The sequence below is a fragment of the Pseudophryne corroboree genome, chromosome 2, assembly GCF_028390025.1.
Source record: "Pseudophryne corroboree isolate aPseCor3 chromosome 2, aPseCor3.hap2, whole genome shotgun sequence".
Taxonomy (NCBI): Eukaryota; Metazoa; Chordata; class Amphibia; order Anura; family Myobatrachidae; genus Pseudophryne; species Pseudophryne corroboree.
This window is the reverse complement of record NC_086445.1, coordinates 864,153,211-864,180,611: the sequence shown is the minus strand read 5'-3', so window position 1 is coordinate 864,180,611 and position 27,401 is coordinate 864,153,211. Positions and strand designations below refer to the sequence as shown.

Genomic DNA, 27,401 nt, shown 5'->3' with positions numbered 1-27,401 from the left:
CCCCTGACCATGTTACGGCTCCTGCCGCACCAAACTAAAAACTGATTTGCCTGAGCCAGTAGGTGGGGATATATGGACAGGCCCGTTGCATGCTGGGAGGCCGAAAAGCTTTGACCGATTAGTGCAAATCCACTGTCACTTAATCATAGCCCTATGTTATCCTGTGGATAACCTGTGGCCCCAAAAATAGTGCTTATAGTGGCATACGTTAATGGACATTTTCTGCAGCAAGTATACTAGATATCGGTTACCATTTTATAATTTACATCCACTGTCCAATATCAGTATTTTTAGCAATGGCCTTAAAACTTTGTACATGGCTTTTGTGTCTTGTAAGGGAGAAAGGGTATCAAGAATGACAACATGTTACATTTCATTTACAACAATGGGGGTGCCTTTTAAGAAACCGTTACACATTCGTAGCTAGAAACAAACCAGTAAGCTTTCCTAGTAATACGACACTGAAAACGAACTACAGATATGTCCTCATACATCTGTGCTGCAGTCATACCACAAAAAACCTTTTGGTCACGTGAGAATCTTCTAGCTTCAGGTGTTTTTGGCTGAAAAATAAGATTTTAAACCTACCGGTAAATCTTTTTCTCCTAGTCCGTAGAGGATGCTGGGGACTCCGTAAGGACCATGGGGTATAGATGGGCTCCGCAGGAGACATGGGCACTCTAAAGACTTTAGATGGGTGTGCACTGGCTCCTCCCTCTATGCCCCTCCTCCAGACCTCAGTTAAAGAACTGTGCCCAGAGGAGATGGACAGTACGAGGAAAGGATTTTTGTTAATCTAAGGGCAAGATACATACCAGCACACACCATCCACACCGTACAACATGGAATATACGAAACCAGTTAACAGTATGAACAAAACAGCATCAGCCAAAGACTGATCTAAACTGTAACATAACCCTTATGTAAGCAACAACTATATACAAGCCTTGCAGAAATTAGTCCGCACTGGGACGGGCACCCAGCATCCTCTACGGACTAGTAGAAAAAGATTTACCGGTAGGTTTAAAATCTTATTTTCTCTTACGTCCTAGAGGATGCTGGGGACTCCGTAAGGACCATGGGGATTATACCAAAGCTCCAGACCGGGCGGGAGAGTGCGGATGACTCTGCAGCACCGATTGAGCAAACATGAGGTCCTCCTCAGCCAGGGTATCAAACTTGTAGAATTTTGTAAAAGTGTTTGACCCCGACCAAGTAGCTGCTCGGCAAAGCTGTAAAGCCGAGACGCCTCGGGCAGCCGCCCAAGAAGAGCCCACCTTCCTAGTGGAGTGGGCCTTTACCGAATTAGATAACGGCAATCCAGCCATAAAATGAGCCTGCTGAATCGTGTTACAGATCCAGCGGGCAATAGTCTGCTTAGAAGCAGGAGCGCCAACTTTGTTGGCCGCATACAGGACAAACAGTGCCTCTGTTTTCCGAACTCAAGCCGTCCTGGCTACATAAATTTTAAAGGCCCTGACTACATCCAGGGACTTGGAATCCTCCAAGTCACCCGTAGCCACCGGCACCACAATAGGTTGGTTCATATGGAACGACGAAACCACCTTGGGTAGAAATTGAGGACGAGTTCTCAACTCCGCTCGATCCACATGGAAAATCAGATAGGGGCTCTTGTGAGACAAAGCCGCCAATTCGGACATCCGCCTTGCAGATGCCAAGGCCAGCAACATAACCACTTTCCAAGTGAGAAATTTTAATTCAACCGTTTGAAGAGGTTCAAAACAGTGTGATTTAAGGAACTGTAAAACCACGTTAAGGTCCCATGGTGCCACTGGGGGCACAAAAGGAAAATGGATGTGCAGCACTCCCTTTATAAAAGTCTGGACTTCTGGGAGAGAAGCCAATTCCTTCTGAAAGAATATTGACAGGGCCGAAATCTGCACCTTAATGGAGCCTAACTTTAGGCCCATATCCACTCCTGTCTGTAGAAAGTGGAGAAAATGGCCAAGGTAAAAAACTTCTGTAGGAGCATTCTTGGCTTCACACCAAGAGACATTTCCTCCAGATACGGTGATAATGTTTCGCCGTCACCTCCTTCCTAGCTTTTATCAGAGTAGGGATGACTTCCCTCGGAATACCTTTCCTAGCTAGGATTTGGTGTTCAACCGCCATGTCGTCAAACGTAACCGCGGTAAGTCTTGGAACACGCAGGGCCCCTGCTGCAACAGGTCCTCCCTGGGAGGAAGAGACCACGGATCTTCTGTGAGCATTTCCTGAAGATCTGAATACCAGGCCCTTCGAGGCCAATCCGGAACAATGAGTATGGTCTGTACTCTTTTTCGTCTTATGATTCTCAATATTTTTGAGATGAGCGGCAAAGGAGGGAACACATAGACAGACTGAAACACCCATGGTGTCACTAGGGCGTCCACCGCTACTGCCCGAGGATCCCTTGACCTGGAACAATACATCCGAAGCTTCTTGTTGAGGCGTGATGCCATCATGTCAATTTGAGGAAGTCCATAACGACTTGTTATCTCTGCAAAAACTTCTTGATGAAGACCCCACTCTCCCGGATGGAGATCGTGTCTGCTGAGGAAGTCTGCTTCCCAGTTGTCCACTCCCAAAATGAAGACTGCTGACAGAGCACTTACGTGATTTTCCGCCCAGCGAAGAATCCTGGTGGCTTCCGCCATTGCCACACTGCTCCTTGTCCTGCCCTGGCGGTTTACATGAGCCACGGCTGTGACGTTGTCTGATTGAATCAGAACGGGTAGGTCGCGAAGAAGATTCTCCGCTTGTCGTAGGCCGTTGAATATGGCCCTTAATTCCAGCACGTTGATGTGTAGACAAGCCTCCTGGCTTGACCATAGTCCCGGAAAATTTCTTCGCTGTGGGACTGCTCCCTATCCTCGGAGGCTTGCGTCCGTGGTCACTAGAACCCAGTCTTGAATGCCGAACCTGCGACCCTCTAGAAGGTGAGCATTCTGAAGCCACCACAGGAGAGACACCCTGGCCCTGGGGGACAGGCTTATTTTCTGATGTATTTGTAGATGGGACCCCGACCACTTATCCAGAAGGTCCCACTGAAACGTCCTCTCATGGAACCTGCCGAAGGGGATGGCCTCGTAGGCCGCCACCATTTTTCCCAGTACTCGAGTGCATTGATGGACTGACACTCTTTTTGGTTTTAGGAGGTCTCTGACCATGTTCTGGAGTTCCTGGGCTTTTTCCGTTGGGAGAAAAAACCCTCTTTTTTCCCGTGTCCAGAATCATGGCTAAAAATGATAGCCGAGTCGTTGGAATCAACTGCGATTTTGGTAGATTTAGGATCCAGCCGTGTTGCTGCAGCACTCTCAGGGAGAGCAACACGTTTTTCAGCAATTGATCTCTCGATCTCGCTTTTATCAGGAGATCGTCCAAGTATGGGATAATTTTGACTCCTTGCCTGCGCAAGAGCACCATCATTTCCGCCATTACCTTGGTGAAAATCCTCGGGGCCGTGGTAAGCCCAAACGGCAACGTCTGAAACTGGTAATGACAGTCCTGTACAGCGAATCTCAGGTACGCCTGATGAGGGGGATAAATGGGGACATGAAGGTATGCATCCTTTATGTCTAGTGATACCATAAAATCCCCCCCTTCCAGGCTGGAGATCACTGCCCGGAGAGATTCCATCTTGAATTTGAACTTTTTCAAATACAGGTTCAGGGATTTTAGATTCAGAATGGGTCTGACCGAGCCATCCGGCTTCGGGACCACAAATAGGGTTGAATAGTACCCTTTCCCCTGTTGCATTAGGGGAACTTTGATAATCACTTGCTGTTGACACAGCTTTTGTATGGCAGCTGAAACTATTTCCCTCTCTGGGGGAGAAGCTGGCAAAGCCGATTTGAAAAATCGGCGAGGAGGCACTTCTTCAAATTCCAGTTTGTATCCTTGGGATACAATTTCGATCGACCAAGGATCCAAATCCGACTGCACCCAGACCTGGTTGAAGAGTCGAAGACGTGCCCCCACCGGCGCGGACTCCCTCAGTGGAGCCCCAGCGTCATGCGGTGGATTTTGTAGAAGCCGGGGAGGACTTTTGTTCCTCGGAACTAGCCGTAGCAGGCGTTCTTTTCCCTCTACCCTTACCTCTGGCGAGGAAGGAAGAGCCCCGACCGCTTCTGGACTTATGCGACCAAAACTACTGCATCTGATATTGAGGTGTTTTCTTTTGCTGTGGGGGAACATAAGGCAAAAAAGAAGACGTACCCGCGGTAGCTGTGGAAACCAGGTCCGCGAGGACCTCCCCAAATAAAACCTCACCCTTGTAAGGTAAAGTTTCCATATGTCTCTTTGAATCGGCATCACCCGTCCATTGACGGGTCCACAGGAACCGTCTAGCAGAAATTGCCATGGCATTGGCTCTTGAACCCAACAGCCCAATGTCTCTCGCAGCCTCTCTCATATACAACGCTGCGTCTTTAATGTAACCCAAGGTCAATAAAATGCTATCCTTATCTAGGGTGTCAATGTCAGATGACAAATTATCTGCCCATGCTGCAATTGCGCTACCCACCCATGCCGACGCTACTGCCGGTCTGAGCAAGGCACCCGTATGTGTATAGATCGATTTTAAGGTAGTTTCCTGTCTGCGATCAGCAGGATCCTTGAGGGCTGCCGTGTCCGGAGATGGTAGCGCCACCATTTTGGACAAGCGCGTTAAAGCCTTGTCCACCCTGGGTGAGGATTCCCACCGTACCCTGTCCTGTGAGGGGAAAGGATACGCCATAATAATTCTCTTGGGAATCTGCAGTTTCTTGTCTGGAGTTTCCCAAACTTTTTCAAATAAGGCGTTCAGCGCATGAGATGGGGGAAACGTTACCTCAGGTTTCTTTTCCTTAAACATGCAGACCCTCGTGTCAGGGACAGAGGGGTCTTCTGCGATATGTAAAACATCCTTTATTGCAATAATCATATAATGGATACTCTTGGCCACCCGAGGGTGTAACCTCGCATCATCATAGTTGACACTGGAGTCAGAATCCGTGTCGGTATCAGTGTCTGCTACTTGGGAAAGGGGACTTTTATGAGACCCCGAAGGGCCTTGTGCCACAGTCAAAGCCATGGATTGACTCCCTGCTATTTCCCTGGACTCTGTTTTGTCCAATCTTTTATGTAACCACAATCATCTGCTCTGCCTCCTCCCTAGACGAGTCTTCCGCTTCAGACATGCCGACACACACATACTGACACCCCCACACACACTGGGATATACAAATATGGGGACAGCCCCCCAATTAGGCCCTTTGGAGAGACAGAGAGAGAGTATGCCAGCACACACCCAGCGCCACTGGAACAAAATCCCAGTCTGTACAGCGCTTTTATAGATAAATAATACACTTACTGCGCCAATTAAATGTGCCCCCTTCCCCCCTCGTTTTTGCCCTCTGTACTTGCTCAGCAGGGGAGAGTCCGGGGAGCAGCTTCTCTGCAGCGTGCTGTGGAGAAAATGGCGCTGGTTAGTGCTGGAGGATCAAGCTCCACCCCCTCGACGGTGGGCTTCGGTCCCGCTCAAATTCTTTATAGTGGCGGGAGTTTTCTAATATACTGCCTCCGCAGTATCTAACATGCTAGCCAATGTCCCTTGAGGTTATTATTGCTGCCCAGGACGCCCCCCCTGCGCCCTGCATTCTTACAGTGCCTTCTGTGTGTGTGTGAGTGTGGGAGCAATGGCGCGCAGCGTTACCGCTGCGCGGTACCTCAGTGAAGATCTGAAGTCTTCTGCCACCTGTGAAGTCTTCTTTCTTCTTATACTCACCCGGCTTCTATCTTCCGGCTCTGTGAGGAGGACAGTGGCGCGGCTCCGGGACGAACAGCGAGGACGACACCTGTGTTCCGACCCTCTGGAGCTAATGGTGTCCAGTAGCCTAAAAAGCAGAGCCTATCAGTTAAGTAGGTCTGCTTCTCTCCCCTCAGTCCCACGATGCAGGGAGCCTGTTGCCAGCAGTGCTCCCTGAAAATAAAAAACCTAACAAAAGTCTTTTCAGAGAAACTCAGTAGAGCTCCCCTGCAATGCATCCAGTCTCCTCTGGGCACAGGATCTAACTGAGGTCTGGATGAGGGGCATAGAGGGAGGAGCCAGGGCACACCCATCTAAAGTCTTTAGAGTGCCCATGTCTCCTGCGGAGCCCGTCTATACCCCATGGTCCTTACGGAGTCCCCAGCATCCTCTAGGACGTAAGAGAAAGACGTCTTAGTCACAACACAATGTGACTAGGACGCAGAAGACTGTACTGATTAATTTCGTATACGAGACTTGTATATTGTATGTGACTGAGTTTATGAATCTGCATAAAGAGAAAAAAAGTAGCAGCTGCAGCTTTCGTTCTATACAAGTTGATATCCAATGGTGAACACTTGTTATATAAAGTAGTAGTAAAATTACTTACGCATCAGCATATCCCGGAAGTTTTTTCCTCCATTTGGGTTTTTTCAATGGTTGCCCATCATCATCAACAATGAAATCATCAATGTCTACAATGTAAGAAAGGACAGTTTATTTAATTATTAGCCAGAAGCAGCTTTCCGTGTTATGTGGAGTTATTATAAGTATGCCTAGGAAAGTGGCAGCACTGGGGGGGGGGGGGGGGGTTTACATTGTCTATTCAAAATGTTTTGCATTATGCTTTGACTGGTCTGCTGTATTATCCTCAGTTATTGTGGAGCTACAAGTCCCAACACGACCTGTCCAATTAGTAATTCATGCTGGACATCTGTTTTATTAATAGATTGAAAGCACTTGTCTCCTGTGCACAATCTGGTTGGTTAAACAGCAATTCTAATAGAATGAAACTCTCATCCCCATGGAATGCCAGAATCTTTTTTTTGTGGACATTGAAACGTATAATCAGGTAACAGGTTAGTGTCATTTGGGAACGTGGTGGTGACACCTGTGTATTGGTTACAGGCTGGTATAGTTCATTGCACAATATTTTGTCTTTGTACAGGGGCACTGTACAAAGGCACTATGTACACCAGGGCTTGACAATTTTATCTCAAATCTAGGAACCAGGATGAACCAACCCTACAGGGGGACACAACTAAGGAAAAACAGCTCTCTGCAGCAATCCCCAGGGCAAACAATCCCCCTACCTCCCCACCCTGTGGCCACATAACAACCCCCTCCGAAGCCGCAATTCCTGGCCACGCAGTTCTGTGCAGCCGGAGTTTAAAGAGACAGGCAACAGTCATCTCAGGCTGGGACGGACACTCAGCACATGCAGTTCTGTGCATGAAATGGCTGCCGCAATACAGGCACACCTCTGTTGGGGCTGAAGATCTGCTTCTTCCCTCCCTGCATAATCTGGTAGCCATGCTGCAAATTCTAGGGGCCACGACTAAATGGCCCCTGGGATTTGTTGAGGCCTGATGTACACAAAAACTATATTTGTGCGTATATTGTACAACAACCTCTGCCAGTAGTGAAGTGGCACCGTGATGTTTCCAAATGACCTTTGCACTGATTATATACTCTTCAGGGTCCACAAAGAAGAATTAAACCCTACTTTTTGGATTTACCTGTAATTATATCTATATGACTCTCTCATGTTGGTTTTTCTGGCTTATAATACATATTTTAGAAGGTCACTTTGTATGATTTCTGGCTACTGGGTCATCCTGTATTATTCAGCATAAATAAAAACAAATTGTCAGTTTGCCTAGGTTTATAATAATTCTTACCAGATTCCTCTTCCTCCTCTTCTTCCTCCTCCTCATGGGCAATAATCGGCTGTTCCACAGACTCGTGCCTGCCATCGTCTTCACCATCCTGGAAGATTTCCTCAGCAATTGCCTCTTTTTCATGCTCCTCCTTTCCTGCATCTTCCTCCTCATCTTCATCATCAGACATCTTTTTCACTCGCCTGAACTTTTGCTGTAGCAGGAGATGGCCAATTAAATACAGCTCTTATGTATGAAGACAGATCAATCTCTCCCTTACTCTTCATAATTTAAAATCCAATTTAAAAACTGTTCTACTAGTAAAATGCACATCATGTGACATTGCGGATTTATTTTCTCCAATTGTCATGTATAATGCATAGCCACTGTGGTAAGTTTAAGGCAAGAAATGCTATACTTACACGCTTCACTTTCACACCCAAGTTTTCTTCAATGAGATCAAAATCATCATCTTCCAATCGGTCATCAAATGCTACAAAATGTATGAAGAAAAAGAAAAATAGAAGTTTAGCCAGAATAGCACCTACTTCAATGTAGTACACTTCGTACCAAATGCAAATTATAGGTATCCTCATTTGGAGTACAGACTTACTGCGTTTTCTTATTTTGTGGCCAATTTCATCTTCTGAGCCTCCAGACTCACTTCCTCCTTCCTCTTCTTCCTCCTCCTCCTCATCCTCGTCATCATTGATAAAACCCTTCAAATTCCCTTGTTCATCCTGGTCATCCAGATTTTCCTCCTCTTCCTCATCTAGATTAGATTAAAGAAAAAAACATTGTGTTCCACCACCATGGTGTAAAGAACAAAAAAAATCATACAACATTCAAAGTGCAACCCCAGCTGTGACTGCTTGATACAGATAAAGTGGAGTGTGGAATAACCTCCTGGGTGCAGATATCTATATCTGAAATTAATCAGTAAAGGTAGCAGCTGCAAAGGTTAATTTGAAAGTGCCCAGCAACTCCTGGTCAAGCTATATATTTAACCCTTGTAGTTCTGTTCAATGATGCAGAGTACTCAGACATAATTTTTTGTTCTCTTTGAACCAGTTCATCATTTCATGGCTTCAAAGAGATAGAAAGCTTCAACGCCTGGAGCAAGTTTCATTCCAAAGATTATGCCTGGTAAACTATTAAGAGTTCCGAGAAACACAACTAAATCACAATCACTCTATGTACTGCTTGTAGATCTACTGGCTGAGCCATTCCATTGTTCAGACATCCTATTTGTCTCATTCAATAGCCATAGGAAGCATCCCTCGGTGGGTAAGATCCTACTTCCTCAGAAGTGTAATCTGTTAGCGTCACTCCAAAAAACAAGGTTGTTTTTTTGTAAAGTGTACAAAGGGGCCTTCTTTGGTAAAAAGGTCCTCACAAGAGCTATTCATTTTTAGACATTTCTCATCTTCCACTGAGGGTGGCTTTGGAACATTCTAGCATCTGTAATCTTACTGCAGACAGAGAAAATCCCATCTTTGTATTTATTGTTATATGCCTTTACACTCACCATCCTCCTCTTCCACAAACTTCTTTGTGGTTCTCTGTACAACCTCCCCATCTTCAGTGTACTCTTCCTCAGACTCTTCTGCTTCACTTTCTACAAAGTCGGACATGGTTCTTTACTTACTTTCGCAGCTAGGGTTTCTAAAAGCAAACAACAAACTGTAAGAAGTCATTACAGAAGAATGCGAATTAGCAGGATACAAATTCAGGTCTCCATTTCTGGAATAGTAATTTCCTTTCTTACTAGAAGGTAAACTTAAGAGCTATCACCTGTGGCCTACCAAATCAGTAGTAATATTCTTATTTCCACACAGCAGCAGGGATGATGTACTCTTACCAGTGACAAGAACAACTATAGTATCATACTGTATTTACTTACTACGGCTGCTAGAATGGGGCTTGCTATATCAATTATAATGTGGAGACAGTAAAAACTAAGAGGCAGTATGAGGCGCCTTTAGTGAAAAAATAAGATTTTACTCACCGGTAAATCTATTTCTCGTAGTCCGTAGTGGATGCTGGGAACTCCGTAAGGACCATGGGGAATAGACGGGCTCCGCAGGAGACTGGGCACTCTAAAAGAAAGATTAGGTACTATCTGGTGTGCACTGGCTCCTCCCTCTATGCCCCTCCTCCAGACCTCAGTTAGGATACTGTGCCCGGAAGAGCTGACACAATAAGGAAGGATTTTGAATCCCGGGTAAGACTCATACCAGCCACACCAATCACACTGTATAACTCGTGATACTATACCCAGTTAACAGTATGAAATATAACTGAGCCTCTCAACAGATGGCTCAACAATAACCCTTTAGTTAGGCAATAACTATATACAAGTATTGCAGACAATCCGCACTTGGGATGGGCGCCCAGCATCCACTACGGACTACGAGAAATAGATTTACCGGTGAGTAAAATCTTATTTTCTCTGACGTCCTAGTGGATGCTGGGAACTCCGTAAGGACCATGGGGATTATACCAAAGCTCCCAAACGGGCGGGAGAGTGCGGATGACTCTGCAGCACCGAATGAGAGAACTCAAGGTCGTCCTCAGCCAGGGTATCAAATTTGTAGAATTTAGCAAACGTGTTTGCCCCTGACCAAGTTGCAGCTCGGCAAAGTTGTAAAGCCGAGACCCCTCGGGCAGCCGCCCAAGATGAGCCCACTTTCCTCGTGGAATGGGCTGTTACTGATTTAGGATGCGGCAATCCAGCCGCAGAATGCTCCAGCTGAATTGTGCTACAAATTCAGCGAGCAATAGTCTGCTTAGAAGCAGGAGCACCTATTTTGTTGGGTGCCTACAGGATAAAAAAAAAACGAGTCAGTTTTCCTGACTCCAGCCGTCCTGGAAATATACATTTTTAAGGCCCTGACTACGTCCAGTAACTTGGAATCTTCCAAGTCCCTAGTAGCCGCAGGCACTACAATAGGTTGGTTCAAGTGAAAAGCTGATACCACCTTAGGGAGAAACTGGGGACAAGTCCTCAATTCTGCCCTATCCATATGGAAAATCAGATAAGGGCTTTTACATGACAAAGCCGCCAATTCTGACACACGCCTGGCCGAAGCCAAGGCCAATAACATGACCACTTTCCACGTGAGATATTTCAAATCCACAGTTTTAAGTGGCTCAAACCAATGTGATTTCAGGAAACTCAACACCACGTTGAGATCCCACGGTGCCACAGGAGGCACAAAAGGGGGCTGAATATGTAGCACTCCCTTTACAAAAGTCTGAACTTCAGGCAGTGAAGCCAGTTCTTTCTGGAAGAAAATCGACAGAGCCAAAATCTGGACCTTAATGGAACCCAATTTTAGGCCCATAGTCACTCCCGACTGTAGGAAGTGCAGAAAACGACCCAGCTGAAATTCATCTGTTGGGGCCTTCCTGGCCTCACACCACGCAACATATTTTCGCCAAATACGGTGATAATGGTTTGCGGTTACTTCTTTCCTGGCTTTTATCAGCGTAGGAATGACTTCCTCCGGAATGCCCTTTTGCATTAGGATCCGGAATTCAACCGCCATGCCGTCCAACGCAGCCGCGGTAAGTCTTGGAACAGACAGGGCACCTGCTGTAGCAGATCCTGTCTGAGCGGTAGAGGCCATGGGTCCTCTGATATTATTTCTGTAAGTTCTGGGTACCAAGCTCTTCTTGGCCCATCCGGAACCACGAGTATCGTTCTTCCTCCTTGTTTTCTTATTATTCTCAGTACCTTTGGTATGAGAGGCAGAGGAGGGAATACATAACCGACTGGTACACCCACGGTGTCACTAGAGCGTCCACAGCTATTGCCTGAGGGTCCCTTGACCTGGCGCAATATCTAGTTTTTTGTTTAGGCGGGACGCCATCATGTCCACCTGTGGCCTTTCCCAACGGTTTACCAACAGTTGGAAGACTTCTGGATGAAGTCTCCACTCTCCCGGGTGTCGGTCGTGTCTGCTGAGGAAGTCTGCTTCCCAGTTGTCCACTCCCGGAATGAACACTGCTGACAGTGCTAAGACGTGATTTTCCGCCCATCGGAGAATCCTTGTGGCTTCTGCCATCGCCATCCTGCTTCTTGTGCCGCCCTGTCGGTTTACATGGGCGACTGCCGTGATGTTGTCTGACTGGATCAGTACCGGCTGGTTTTGAAGCAGGGGTTTTGCCAGACTTAGGGCATTGTAAATGGCCCTCAGTTCCAGAATGTTTATGTGTAGGGACGACTCCTGACTTGACCAAAGTCCTTGGAAGTTTCTTCCCTGTGTGACTGCCCCCCCAGCCTCGAAGGCTGGCATCCGTGGTTACCAGGACCCAGTCCTGTATGCCGAATCTGCGGCCCTCTTGAAGATGAGCACTCTGCAGCCACCACAGTAGAGATACCCTGGTCCTTGGAGACAGGGTTATCAGCCGATGCATCTGAAGATGCGATCCCGACCACTTGTTCAAGAGGTCCCACTAAAAGGTTCTTGTATGGAACCTGCCGAATGGAATTTTGCTTCGTAAGAAGCTACCATTTTTCCCAGGACTCGTGTGCAGTGATGCACCGATACCTGTTTTGGTTTCAGGAGGTCTCTGACTAGAGATGACAGCTCCTTGGCTTTCTCCTGCAGGAGAAACACTTTTTTCTGTTCTGTGTCCAGAACCATCCCCAGGAACAGTAGGCGTGTGGTAGGAACCAGCTGTGACTTTGGAACGTATAGAATCCATCCGTGCTGATGTAGCACTTCCCGAGATAATGCTACTCCGACCAACAACTGCTCCATGGACCTCGCCTTTATAAGGAGATTGTCCAAGTACGGGATAATTAAAACTCCCTTTTTTCGAAGGAGTATCATCATTTCTGCCATTACCTTGGTAAAGACCCTCGGTGAGGTGGACGGTCCAAACGGCAGTGTTTGGAATTGGTAATGACAATCCTGTACCACAAATCTGAGGTACTCCTGATGAGGATGGTAAATGGGGACATGTATGTAAGCATCCTTGATGTCCAGGGATACCATGTAATCCCCCTCCTCCAGGCTTGCAATAACCGCCCTGAGCGATTCCATCTTGAACTTGAATTTTTTAATGTATGTGTTCAAGGATTTCAAATTTAAAATGGGTCTCACCGAACCGTCCGGTTTCGGTACCACAACCAGTGTGGAATAGTAACCCCGTCCTTGTTGAAGTAGGGGCACCTTGACTATCACCTGCTGGGAATACAGCTTGTGAATTGCCTCTAGCACAGCCTCCCTGCCTGAGGGAGTTGTCGGCAAGGCAAATTTGAGGAAACGGCGGGGGGGGGAATGCCTCGAATTCCAGCTTGTACCCCTGAGATACTACTTGAAGGATCCAGGGATCCACCTGTGAGCGAGCCCACTGATCGATTAAATTTTTGAGGCGGCCCCCCACCGTACCTGGCTATGCCTGTGGAGCCCCCGCGTCATGCGGTGGACTCAGAGGAAGCGGGGGAAGAATTTTGATTCTGGGAACTGGCTGACTGGTGCAGCTTTTTCCTTTGACCCGCTTGCTTTTCTGAAGCCGAAAGGACTGTACCTGATAATACAGTGCTTTTCTTAGGCTGTGAGGAAACCTGAGGTAAAAAAATTTCATCCCAGCTGTTGCTGTGGATACGAGGTCCGAGAGACCATCCCCAAACAATTCCTCACCCTTATAAGGCTCTATGTGCCTTTTAAAGTCAGCATCACCTGTCCAGTGTCGGGTCTCGAATACCCTCCTGACAGAATGGACATTGCAATAATTCTGGATGCCAGCCGGCAAAATATCCCTCTGTGCATCCCTCATATATAAGACGACGTCTTATTGTTTGAAAGGGTTACAGACCACGCTGCAGCAGCACTATCTGCAGGTCTCAGTCTAGAACCTGAGTGTGTAAATACAGACTTCAGGATAGCCTCCTGCTATTTATCAGCAGGTACCTTCAAAGTGGCCGTATCCTAAGACGGCAGTGCCACCTTTTTTGACAAGCGTGTGAGCGCTTTATCCACCCTAGGGGATATCTCCCAGCGTAACTTATCCTCTGGCGGGAAAGGGTACGCCATCATTAACTTTTTAGAAATTACCAGTTTCTTATCGGGGGAACCCACGCTTTTTCACACTTCATTCACTCATTTGATGGGGGAACAAAACACCGCCTGCTTTTTCTCCCCACACATAAAACCCTTTTTTAGTGGTACTTGGGTTAATGTCAGAAATGTGTAACACATTTTTTATTGCAGAGATCATGTAACGGATGTTCCTAGTGGATTGTGTATATGTCTCAACCTCGTCGACACTGGAGTCAGACTCCGTGTCGACATCTGTGTCTGCCATCTGAGGGAGCGGGCGTTTTTGAGCCCCTGATGGCCTTTGAGACGCCTGGGCAGGCGCGGGCTGAGAAGCCGGCTGTCCCATAGCTGTTACGTCATCCAGCCTTTTATGTAAGGAGTTGACACTGTTGGTTAATACCTTCCACCTATCCATCCACTCTGGTGTCGGCCCACAGGGGGCGACATCCCATTTTCAGCATCTGCTCCGCCTCCACATAAGCCTCCTCATCAAACCTGTCGAAACAGCCGTACCGACACACCGCACACACACAGGGAATGCTCTGACTGAGGACAGGACCCCACACAGCCCTTTGGGGAGACAGAGAGAGAGTATGCCAGCACACACCAGAGCGCTATATACTGTAGGGATAAACACTATCACTGAGTGAATTTTCCCCTATAGCTGCTTGTATAAACAATATTGCGCCTAAATTTAGTGCCCCCCCTCTCTTTTTAACCCTTTGAGCCTGAAAACTACAGGGGAGAGCCTGGGGAGCTGTCTTCCAGCTACACTGTGAAGAGAAAATGGCGCCAGTGTGCCGAGGGAGATAGCTCCGCCCCTTTTTCGCGGACTTTTCTCCCGCTTTTTTATGGAATCTGGCAGGGGTAATTATCACATATATAGCCTCTGGGGCTATATATTGTGATTATTTTGCCAGCCAAGGTGTTTTTATTGCTGCTCAGGGCGCCCCCCCCCAGCGCCCTGCACCCTCAGTGACCGGAGTGTGGAGTGTGCATGAGGAGCAATGGCGCACAGCTGCAGTGCTGTGCGCTACCTTGGTGAAGACTGAAGTCTTCTGCCGCCGATTTTCCGGACCATCTTCATGCTTCTGGCTCTGTAAGGGGGACGGCGGCGCGGCTCCGGGAACGAACACCAAGGACGGGTCCTGCGGTCGATCCCTCTGGAGCTAATGGTGTCCAGTAGCCTAAGAAGCCCAAGCTAGCTGCAAGCAGGTAGGTTCGCTTCTTCTCCCCTTAGTCCCTTGTTGCAGTGAGCCTGTTGCCAGCAGGTCTCACTGTAAAATAAAAAACCTAATTTTAAACTTTCTTTCTAGAAGCTCAGGAGAGCCCCTAGTGTGCATCCAGCTCGGGCCGGGCACAGAAATCTAACTGAGGTCTGGAGGAGGGGCATAGAGGGAGGAGCCAGTGCACACCAGATAGTACCTAATCTTTCTTTTAGAGTGCCCAGTCTCCTGCGGAGCCCGTCTATTCCCCATGGTCCTTACGGAGTTCCCAGCATGCACTAGGACGTCAGAGAAAAATTTAATAAATCAGGATTTTTATACTCTCCTTAAAATCCCTATATATAATACCATCCAGGGGACCCTGGACCATGGGTTGCTTAAGGGGATACTATGAGCTGGCACTTAGACTAAAATAACTTTGAGAGTAGCTCATCCCTCTGCAACCCATGGTCTTCAGTACAACTTCAAAAATAGCCCTAAACCATGGGTGAACAATGCAGTGTAACTTACAAACCAAGGCATTAGAATTTCACTATACTCACACATCTAGCATTAGTTTATAACTATTTTCCTTACGCCTATATTCATCACTGTCACTTAAATACTGTTTATGCATTTCAGACTGCCTTCGCCTATATACCCGCTCTAACCAGCAGCTTTCTCATTGACCGTGATTAGCAGGGCGGTCCTATAAACAGCGGGATTTTTAATCACCAAAAAGACAATTATATACAGTTATTCTCCTTCAGATACCTTTCTGCGACATAACACATGGTGCCTCAGAATGCCAGGATCACTATGGCGAACCCTAATTTACCAGGCAATTAAATCATCTAACAATGTTTATTTATACAGTAATTTATAGAACTCTCATTTTCCTACCATCACATGATATTTAAATGTCCTTTTTATATTAATTTTCTTATGCTAACAAGGTCGCATAATAAAAGAATATATAATATACATAAAACTATGAAATACTTGCTCATTTGGTCCCCTATGCTGTTCTGTATTATGTAAAACCAGTTTTAATCAACATTGCTTCTATACGCCGTTAGCACAAGGCTGCATCACACATGACGCAGCAGGTCACAAAGTGATTATTTATCAACGAGTAATTACTTTTCCTAGTATTTAGCATTTATTAATTTTTGTTAAGCAATGGACTAATCCTTACTAAATTTTTTTCACTAATTTCTACCAAGCAGGTATACTTCCCGATACTTGAAAACACTGAAATTCATATACAGGTTGAGTATCCCTTATCCAAAACACTTGGGACCAGAGGTATTTTGGATATCAGATTTTTCCGTATTTTGGAATAATTGCATACCATAATGAGATATCATGGTGATGGGACCTAAATCTAAGCACAGAATGCATGTATGTTACATATACACCTTATACACACAGCCTGAAGGTCATTTTAGCCAATATTTTTTATAACTCTATGGGGTATATGCAATTCACGGCGAATCGCGGCAAATTATCGCCGTTTTTTAATTCGACACAATTCGACAGGTGAATTCCGGCAGGTGGCTGCCGGAATTCACCATATTCAATGAAAAACGGATTCGACAGTCCCGCGGGCGAAAAACGGCCGATTTGCCGGATTTTGCCGCGAATTAAAAAAACGGGAAAAAACTGGAAAACCCGGAAAAAAATGGCGTGGGGTCCCCCCTCCAAAGCATAACCAGCCTCGGGCTCTTCGAGCTGGTCCTGGTTCTAAAAATGCGGGGTAAAAATTGACAGGGGATCCCCCGTATTTTTAAAACCAGCACCAGGCTCTGCACCTGATGCTGGTGCAAAAAATATGGGGGACAAAAAGAGTAGGGGTCCCCCGTATTTTATACACCAGCATCGGGCTCCACTAGCTGGACAGATAATGCCACAGCCGGGGGTCACTGTTATACAGCGCCCTGCGGCCGTGGCATTAAATATCCAACTAGTCACCCCTGGCCGGGGTACCCTGGGGGAGTGGGGACCCCTTCAATCAAGGGGTCCCCCCCCCCCCCAGCCACCCAAGGACCAGGGGTGAAGCCCGAGGCTGTCCCCCCCATCCAAAGGCTGCGGATGGGAGGCTGATAGCCTTGAGTAAAATGTCAAGAATATTGTTTTTTCCAGCAGTACTACAAGTCCCAGCAAGCCTCCCCCGCAAGCTGGTACTTGGCAAACCACAAGTACCAGCATGCGGGAGAAAACCGGGCCCGCTGGTACCTGTAGTACTACTGGAAAAAAAATACCCAAATAAAAACAGGACACACACACCGTGACAAGTAAAACTTTATTACACACTGCCGACACACACATACTTACCTATGTTGACACGCCGACTGCCACGGTCTCCGAAGATCCGAGGGTACCTGTGAAAACAATTATACTCACCTTCCAGCGTCCAGAGGTACATCCACGTCCAGAGATAATCCACGAACTTGTTAAAAAAAGAAAACGAACACCCGTTCCATGCCGGACTGAAAGGGGTCCCATGCTTTCACATGAGACCCCTTTCCACGAATGCCGGGACACCACGTGACTCCTGTCACTGAAGTCCCTTCAGCCAATCAGGAACCGCTACTTCCGTGGCGCTCACCTGATTGGCTGTGCGCTGTCTGAGCTGTCAGACAGCGCATCGCAAAGCCGCTCCATTAGTTTCAATGGTGGGAACTTTGCCGTCAGCGGTGGGGTTACCCGCGGTCAGCCGCTGACCGGCGGGTGACCTCACCGCTAGCCGCTAAGTTCCCACCATTGAATATAATGGACGGAGCTGTGCGATGCGCTGTCACAGCACAGACAGCGCACAGCCAATCAGGTGAGCGCCACGGAAGTAGCGCTTCCTGATTGGCTGAAGGGACTTCAGTGACAGGAGTCACGTGGTGTCCCGGCATTCGGGGTAAGGGGTCTCATGTGTCAGCATGGGACCCCTTTCAGTCCGGTATGGAACGTGTGTCCGGTTTCTTTTTTTGCCAAGTACGTGGATGTATCTCTGGACGTGGATGTACCTCTGGACGCTGGAAGGTGAGTATAATTGTTTTCACAGGTACCCTCGGATCGTCGGAGACCGTGGCAGTCGGCGTGTCAACATAGGTAAGTATGTGTGTGTCGGCAGTGTGTAATAAAGTTTTACTGTCACGGTGTCTGTGTCCTGTTTTTAAATGGGTATTTTTTTTCCAGTAGAATTACAGGTACCAGCGGGCCCGTTTTTCTCCCGCATGCTGGTACTTGTGGTTCTCCAAGTACCAGCTTGCGGGGAGGCTTGCTGGGACTTGTAGTTCTTCTGGAAAAAACAATATTCTTGTCATTTTACTCTAGGCTATCAGCCTCCCATCCGCAGCCATTGGATGGGGGGGGACAGCCTCGGGCTTCACCCCTGGCCCCTGGGTGGCTGGGGGGGGGGACCCCTTGATTGAAGGGGTCCCCACTCCCCCAGGGTACCCCGGCCAGGGGTGACTAGTTGGATATTTAATGCCACGGCCGCAGGGCACTGCATAAAAGTGACCCCCGGCTGTGGCATTACCTGTCCAGCTAGTGGAGTCCGATGCTGGTGTATAAAATACGGGGGACCCCTACTCTTTGTCCCCCGTATTTTTTGCACCAGCATCAGGCGCAGAGCCCGGTGCTGGTTTTAAAAATACGGGGGATCCCTGCCCAATTTTTCCCCGCATTTTTAGAACCAGGACCAGCTCGAAGAGCCCGAGGCTGGTTATGCTTTGGAGGGGGGACCCCACGTAATTTTTTTTAAAAATGTTCCCATTCCAGCACTAAAAAAATAAAATAAAATAAAAAATAATAATATTTTAAAAAATATATAAATAATACTTGTGCCTCCAAAAAAAAAAAAAAAAGTACCTAATCCCTTCTAATATAAATAGATATGCTATTCCCCCCAAAAAAACACCAAAAAAAACATGTTTAAATTTTTTTTTATTGTTTTCACCCTCCAAAGTGTGGCGGATTGAAAATGACGAATTTACTGTCTAAAAGCACTGCTGTCGAATTTCCAAACTTGAATTGAATATGCTTTTGTCGAATTGCAGCACTTGTATCATTGCAGAAAAGTCGAATTTGCAAAAAGTCGAATTTCAAAAAGTCGAATTTTGAAAGTCCGTTTTTTTGACGGAAAGCACTGAATTGCATTGACGATTTTTTTTTTTTGGCGAAAATGACCCGAAATTCGACAATTTCGGGAATTCGACCGCAATTGCATATACCCCTATGCATTAAACAAAGTGTGTCTACATTTACACAATTCATTTATGTTTCATATACACCTTATACACACAACCTAAAGGTGATTTAATACAATATTTTTAATAACTTTGCGTATTAAACAAAGTTTGTGTACATTGAGCCATCAAAAAACAAAGGTTTCACTATCTCACTCAAAAAAGTCCGTATTTCGGAATATTTGGATATGGGATACTCAACCTGTATTATCTCTATGGATATGCCATGTACCTAACACAGATTGATCCATCACCATACATCTTGTCCCAGCCTTATGCTGTACTTGTCTATTCACCATCACACTCCGAGTCCACCAAAGGAATCCCGAGGAATTATTATTCAGCAAGCCCCGATAATGCAGTTCCTTAAAGAATCTCTCCAAGTGTGAAGAGACCTTTGTCGCTTTGTGAAACTAGAAGACAAACTATTCTTGGCATGAACACCAGAAGGCTCCCCAACAGGGACAGGGAGACAAACACTACCACCTGGAAGCCCTGTGCATGCAATAGCACGACAGGCGTAAGGGGTACCTTAGATTAGCAATTTGGTTTTACATTGGGCACCAGTAAAAAAAAAAAAAAAAAACATGGCCACCGCACTCTTCTTAGTGGACCTAGGGGTCAATTCTATTCGGCAACTAAAGAATAGCGCCGGGAATTAGCTCCCGACGCTATTCAATTCTGCTACTAGTTGCCCGCAATTGTCGGGAATTCTTCTCTCATCCCCGGGGGATGAGAGAATAAACCCGACAAAAGTGCTGCCTCGCGGCCGGCGCGAGGCTGATTCTGTCGGGAATCAGCCTCGCGCCGGGTAGTTAAGTCGGAGAATGCCCGTTCTCCCGACAAAACTACCTGTTAAGTCGGCGAGAACGGGACATCGCCGACTTAACTTTAGCTGAATTGAATAGCGTCGGGAGCTAATTCCCGGCGCTATTCTTTAGTTGCCGAATAGAATTGACCCCCTAGAGTGGTCCGCCAAATGTACAAGTAGTTTACACACAATAAATCTAGCAAACCGCAATGAAACACACAGAAATAAACAGATTACAGTGGCATCTAGCCAAACAGCAAGGCAAAAACACAATTGGAACGCAGATACGTTTAAAAAAAAGTGCACAATAAAGTCACACAGACACTATAGTACTTCGCCTGTCACTAAAAAAAAAAAAGGGGCCCAAACTTATGTATGATTATACTTTTCAGAGGGCCGACATTTCTGTATTTAAAATCCTTTTTTATTGATTTTATGTAATATTCTAATTTTCTGAGATTTTGGATTTGGGGTTTTCTTAAGCTGTAAGGCACAATCATCAAAATTATAACAAAGGCTTGAAATATCTCACTATGCATGTAATGAGTCTATATAATATATTAGTTTCACCTTTTAAGTTGAATTACTGAAATAAATGAACTTCTGCACGATATTATAATTTTCTGAGTTTCACCTGTATAAAAGGTAACCTTTAGGGGTGGACTAGATGGTCCAAGTGGCTCTTATCTGCCGCCAAATTCTATGTTTTTATGTTTATTTATGGTCCAAGTGATAAAATATATGGGGTTTATAATCCACAACTAAAACCTCTACTATTTATAGGAAACATATGATTTTTCTTGTTTCGGTTCCTGTTTCGGGTTTCATTTTCTATATACTGTACTATGGTTTGCATTCACATTGATTGTTACTAAAAAAGTCAATATGATGAAAACACTTTCACACAATTCACAGGTTTCAATAAAATCCAATAAACATGGTACAGACATAGCTCATGGTAACAAACCACCAAACACCATTTAAATTTCTACGTATAAGCAAACCATAAACAAACGTGCAATTGTTTATAACATTTATTTCTGCAGTACTTTAAGGCTCAGCGTTTTACCTAATAAGGAGCAGACTAACGCACTTTTCACATTAACTTTAGATCACTTAGTGCAGTTATTTCTTGCTGTCCTTTTTGTTGCACCAACCTTGTAGTTCAGCATAAATTTCTAAAAAAAAATTCAGGTAGACTCCAATATTTTATTTAGATTTTTATTATATATATATATATATATATATATATATATATATACCACTGTGCAACCCGGCACTCACAGGGACAGCGACACCTTAGAATGACTGGCTGGGGTGCCCTCCTTGAGACCATGAATCCCAATGTAGCCAAAAGAAAGAGGCGGCACTCCCAGCGATTTTCAATAGTGCAAATACTTTATGGTCATAACGACGTTTCGGGGGGTCTCACCCCGTCATCAGGATAACAGTGCAATGTACATAAACAAATATTTATACTTACCTGCTGTTCGTGTCACGCCTGACGCCGGCTGCAGCCCACGGACGCCCGCACTGACTTCCGGATCCAGGGCTCAGACGTCACCGGAACCCGCGAGGTCACGTGGGTCCACACCAGGCAGTCTGGGGAAGACGGACAGCAGGTGTTTATATGTCACCATGGTAACCAAATATCAAACAGTGAGTAAAAATACATAAGATGTGAGGAGACAAGCCCCACAATGAGACAGTGAAAACAAGCTACAAGCAAATAAAATAAAGTTACAGACAACATAGAGAAGCACAAACTGTGGGCTATAAAGACAATGAATCTAGAGGCTAAATGAAAAAACAAATAACAAATATATAAATCCGGAACCTGCAGCAGCAAAGGAATACATAAATAGGGTGTAACGCGACTTTGAATAAAATAATCTTATACAAAATGAATCACAGCTGCAAGAAAAACTTCACTTAGTTAAGAGACATCAGGCATTGCCTAAAAGATTAACATCGTTTAAATAAATGCCGACAAGCTTAACGATTCATTCAGTCCCTTAGGGTTCACGGTATCAAGGGTATAGATCCACCAAGCCTCTAATTGTAATAGCTTCTTACCCCTGTCACCTCCTCTCAGAGACTTAGGCACCTGCGCAATCATTCTGTATCTTAATGTCGCCTAATGACATAGTCTGGCGACATTAAGATACAGAATGATTGCGCAGGTGCCTAAGTCTCTGAGAGGAGGTGACAGGGGTAAGAAGCTATTACAATTAGAGGCTTGGTGGATCTATACCCTTGATACCGTGAACCCTAAGGGACTGAATGAATCGTTAAGCTTGTCGGCATTTATTTAAACGATGTTAATCTTTTAGGCAATGCCTGATGTCTCTTAACTAAGTGAAGTTTTTCTTGCAGCTGTGATTCATTTTGTATAAGATTATTTTATTCAAAGTCGCGTTACACCCTATTTATGTATTCCTTTGCTGCTGCAGGTTCCGGATTTATATATTTGTTATTTGTTTTTTCATTTAGCCTCTAGATTCATTGTCTTTATAGCCCACAGTTTGTGCTTCTCTATGTTGTCTGTAACTTTATTTTATTTGCTTGTAGCTTGTTTTCACTGTCTCATTGTGGGGCTTGTCTCCTCACATCTTATGTATTTTTACTCACTGTTTGATATTTGGTTACCATGGTGACATATAAACACCTGCTGTCCGTCTTCCCCAGACTGCCTGGTGTGGACCCACGTGACCTCGCGGGTTCCGGTGACGTCTGAGCCCTGGATCCGGAAGTCAGTGCGGGCGTCCGTGGGCTGCAGCCGGCGTCAGGCGTGACACGAACAGCAGGTAAGTATAAATATTTGTTTATGTACATTGCACTGTTATCCTGATGACGGGGTGAGACCCCCCGAAACGTCGTTATGACCATAAAGTATTTGCACTATTGAAAATCGCTGGGAGTGCCGCCTCTTTCTTTTGGCTATATATATATATATATATATATATATATATATATATATATATAAAATATAAGATAGATAGATAGATAGATAGATAGATAGATAGATAGATAGATAGATAGATAGATAGATAGATAGATAGCGCAATGCTTCCACTCGGTGGAGGTTGCACTCTCGCACAGGCAGAAAGATCAATCCATGATTATAAGATCAAAGGTTTATTGCTGTCATCAAAAATCTTGGTGTCGACATTTCGGTCAGATGACGAACCTTTATCAAGACCGGCAATACATATCGACAATGTATTAATACAATGATACAAATGTAGACAAACAATTTGGAAGCTGCTCAATCATACCTGGAGGTAATTATATATCAGGTGCTGGAAGGGGGAGGGGTCACAGACAAACAACAGACAAAGAGGAAGGGGGGTGCAAATCCCCACCCCCAAATTCCCTTCCGCACACTGAAAATTACCTGTAACAATCCCTGAACCTATCTGGTAATAAAATTCAGAGAATTCGTCACAAATGTTTGCAAACACGTTTAGCTGCTGGCCACTTCACGGCTTCTCTGATACAGCAGTCCTAACCTACATAATAGCAGTGCCCACATAGGGCCATGTAATTTGTCACAGTATGCCTCATGATAAAGGCTATTACTAAAACACTTCCAGACAGAGAGCTAACCTACCCGGGAGCCACCCCCAGGATCTCCCATTGGCACTACAAGGAACAGCATGCCTTCCAAATGCTGCTCCCATTCAATGCCTCATGCACACAAGCAGACAAACAATTTGGAAGCTGCTCAATCATACCTGGAGGTAATTATATATCAGGTGCTGGAAGGGGGAGGGGTCACAGACAAACAACAGACAAAGAGGAAGGGGGGTCCAAATCCCCACCCCCAAATTCCCTTCCGCACACTGAAAATTACCTGTAACAATCCCTGAACCTATCTTGTAATAAAATTCAGAGAAAATCGTCACAAATGTTTGCATACACGTTTAGCTGCTGGCCACTTCACGGCTTCTCTGATACAGCAGTCCTAACCTACATAATAGCAGTGCCCACATAGGGCCATGTAATTTGTCACAGTACGCCTCATGATAAAGGCTGTATTGATGCTCCATATATTTACATCCCCCTGGATTATTTTGGCTGTCAACACCAAATGTATTACACATTAGTATCATTGTATTAATACACTGTCAAGATGTATTGCCGGTCTTGATAATGGTTCGCCATCGGACCGAAACGTCAACACCATTGTGTTCACTCTAGCACCTTGCCCGTCACAACCTGCGCAGTTGCTCATTCCTGCCTGGGGTGCTACTCTCTGAGCGACACTCCAAGCAGGAAAGAGGAACTGCACGGGTGGTGACGGGCAGGGTGTTAAGGGACCTACACACTGGGCGATTTCAGTGATTTTGACAGCCAACGATATTATCGTGGGCCAAATTTATCAACAATGATTTTGCATACACACTGGATGATATCGATGGCCGATTTGGACGATATGACAGTACATTACATCTATATAGTCCAAATTGGCTTGCATGTGTAAACGATGATCGACCAACGATGAATGACTGCGGGGAAGCGCGTAGTTCATCGTTGATGCATACACACTGAACGATATGAGCAATTTATCGTTCATTATTTAATGATATCGTTCATATCTATCATCGATGTCGCCAAGTGTGTAGGGCCCTTTAGAATAAACGTCACTTTACTTCTTACTGATCTCCGGAACTTAGCGAAGCCTGTGTCCTGACAACTGTACTTTAATGAATGCAAGCAAAACAAGATTCCTACGATTTGTGGTGAAAAATAAATCTTCATTTTTCGGGAACACATTGAATTTTATGATAAATATGCCTCTAAATATAATTTTATTTGTATCTTTTAAATGGTTCTTCAACACACTTTCATATACAGATTTTGCTCTGTGTAATGTGTACATGACAAGAAATATTTCTAATAATGAATGTAAACTAGATATGTATGTTGTATAAAAAAAAAATCATAATTGCATAATACTGACATTATCAATAAAATGATCAGTATGCAAAATATTTATTATGACATCGGATATAGATAAATAAATGTACTAATTGCTAATAAGTACAAAGGATGGCATGCTTATAAAAAACCATGACCTACAAGTACAGCATAATGGGCACACTAGGGATGGCAGACGGGAGGTCTTTTAGAATTTGTATGAATCAATACAAGATCAGCATATTTGTACTTAATAAACTTAAAAAAAGGAGAATTATGGTAGACTTACCATGGTTAACTCTCTTTCTGCGAGATACATTGGGTTTCGCAAGGAAACATCGGGGTGTAGAGTGGATCTTGATCCAGAGGCACCAACAGGCTAAAACTTTAGGATGTCCCAGGATGCACTGGGGTCTCCTCTATAACCCCGCCTCCAGGCACTGGAGCTCAGTTTCGTTAACCAGTCAAATGCAGGAGCAGGCAAGAGAGAAGGTAGATGTTAGTCACATAGAACCACATTCTCACGACAGGAGAAGGGACCAGCAGCTAATGCCATACAAACCCATAGAAGATAGGTGCGTCAAGGTGGGCGCCCTGTGGAACCAAATGTACCTCGCAGAAAGAGTTAACAATGGTAAGTCTACCATAACCTTTTCTGCAGCAGGGTACATTGTGATCCACAGGGAAACATCGGGGATATCCTAAAGTAGTTCCTCAAGGGAGGGGACGCGCCTTAGCAGGTATAAGAACCCGGCGTCCAAAGGAACATCCTGGAAGGCGGAAGTATCAAAGGCATAAAACCTAATGAACGTGTTCACTGAGGACCACGTAGCCGCCTTGCACAATTGCTCTGCAGACGCGCCATGCGGGCCGCCCAAGAAAGTCCAACAGACTAAGTAGAATGGGCTTTAATAGCAGCAGCAGCTGGGAATCCAGCCTGCGCATAAGCTTGTGCAATTACGATTCTAATTTATCTGGCCAAGGTTTGCTTATTCGCAGGCCGGCCACGTTTGTGAAAACCAAACAAGACAAAAAGGGAATCTGACCTCCTGATAGAGGCAGTCCTCTCCACATATAGCCCTTACCACATCCAAAGCCCTGATTTGTCCTCCAAAGAGCAAAGAGATAAAGGCCAAAACCACAATCTCTTGGTTAAGGTGAAAAGATGACACCTTAAGTAAATAACCTGGGCGAGAACTAAGTACTGCTCGGTCACAAAATATCAGAAAGGGTGGACGACAGGACAAAGTGCCTAAGTCAGTAAAAATAAGACCTTGGCTGTAAGCCATTTAAGGTCCACCAACTCAAGAGGTTTAAATGGAGACTTTTGCAGGGCATTCAGGACAACAGACAGATCCCATGGAGCCACAGGAGGGACATAGGGAGGCCGAGTACGTAAGACACCCTGAATAAATGTATGAACGTCAGGTATAGACGCAATTTTTCTCTGAAACCAAACCGACATGGCAGATATATGAACCTTGAGGAAGGCCAGATGAAGGCCTAAATCCAGGCTGCGTTGCAGAAAGCCAGAATTCTGGAAGTTCTGATTCTGTATGCATCATAATTCTTATCAGCACACTAGGTGAAGTAAGAATTTCAGACCCTGCAATAAATCCGGGCAGATGCTGGTTTGTAGGCTTCCAACATAGTTTGGATGACCGCCTCAGAAAATCCTTTAACCCTAAGGAGTGATGCTTCAAGAGCCACGCCGGCAAAGCCAGTCTGGCCAGGTCCAGATAAAGACAAGGGCCCTGTACAAGGAGGTGTGGGCACTGAGGAAGTAATAAGGGACGCTCTGTCGATAGACCATGCAGGTCTGAGAACCAATGCCGTCTGAGCCACGCTGGAGTGACTACAAGTAATATTCCTACTTGCTTGAACTTCTGCAGGACCCTGGGCAGGAGTGACACTGGAGGGAACACGTAGGGCAGCCGGAAGTTCCATGGAATTGCTAATGCGTCCACGAACGCTGCTTGAGGATTCCTGGTTCTTGTCCTGTAGACCGTAACTTTGTGATTGTGTCGAGACGCCATCAGGTCTACATCTGGTAGGCCCCACTTGTCCACCAGGAGTTGAAAGACTTCCGGATGAAGACTCAACTCTCCGGCATGCACGTCCTGGCGACTGAGGAAGTCCGCTTCCCAGTTTAGGACACCCGGAATGAACAATGCCGATACTGCTGGCAGATGGCGTTCTGCCCAACAAAGGATTTTTGTCACTTCCATCACTGCCATGTGGCTTCGAGTGCTGTCTTGACGGTTTATGTATGCACCGTGGCGGCATTATCTGACCGTACTTGAACCGGCCTGTTCTGTACCAGAGGCAGGGCGAGAATCAATGCATTGAACACCGCCTGCAACTCCAGAATGTTTATTGGGAGGAGTGATTCCTCCAGGGTCCATCGACCCTGGAAAGAGTGTTGATCCAACACCGCACCTCATCCCATCCGTCCATTGTCAGCAAAACCCAGTCGGGGATCCAGAAGGGACGGACC

The 27,401-nt window shown here is 45.7% G+C and overlaps 1 protein-coding gene across 1 annotated transcript in view; it reads right to left on the bottom strand.

The window, feature by feature from the left end:
• SUPT6H (SPT6 homolog, histone chaperone and transcription elongation factor) overlaps positions 1-27,401 on the bottom strand; it is a 288,449-nt gene that overhangs the window by 238,590 nt on the left and 22,458 nt on the right. Inside the window, exons 2-6 of the mRNA XM_063955884.1 lie at positions 9,197-9,333; positions 8,282-8,440; positions 8,091-8,161; positions 7,690-7,882; positions 6,399-6,483 (exon numbers count right to left, since the gene is read on the bottom strand). Coding sequence (XP_063811954.1) covers positions 6,399-6,483; positions 7,690-7,882; positions 8,091-8,161; positions 8,282-8,440; positions 9,197-9,302 — 614 coding nt within the window. The 5' untranslated portion in view covers positions 9,303-9,333. The remainder of the gene's footprint in view (positions 1-6,398; positions 6,484-7,689; positions 7,883-8,090; positions 8,162-8,281; positions 8,441-9,196; positions 9,334-27,401) is intronic.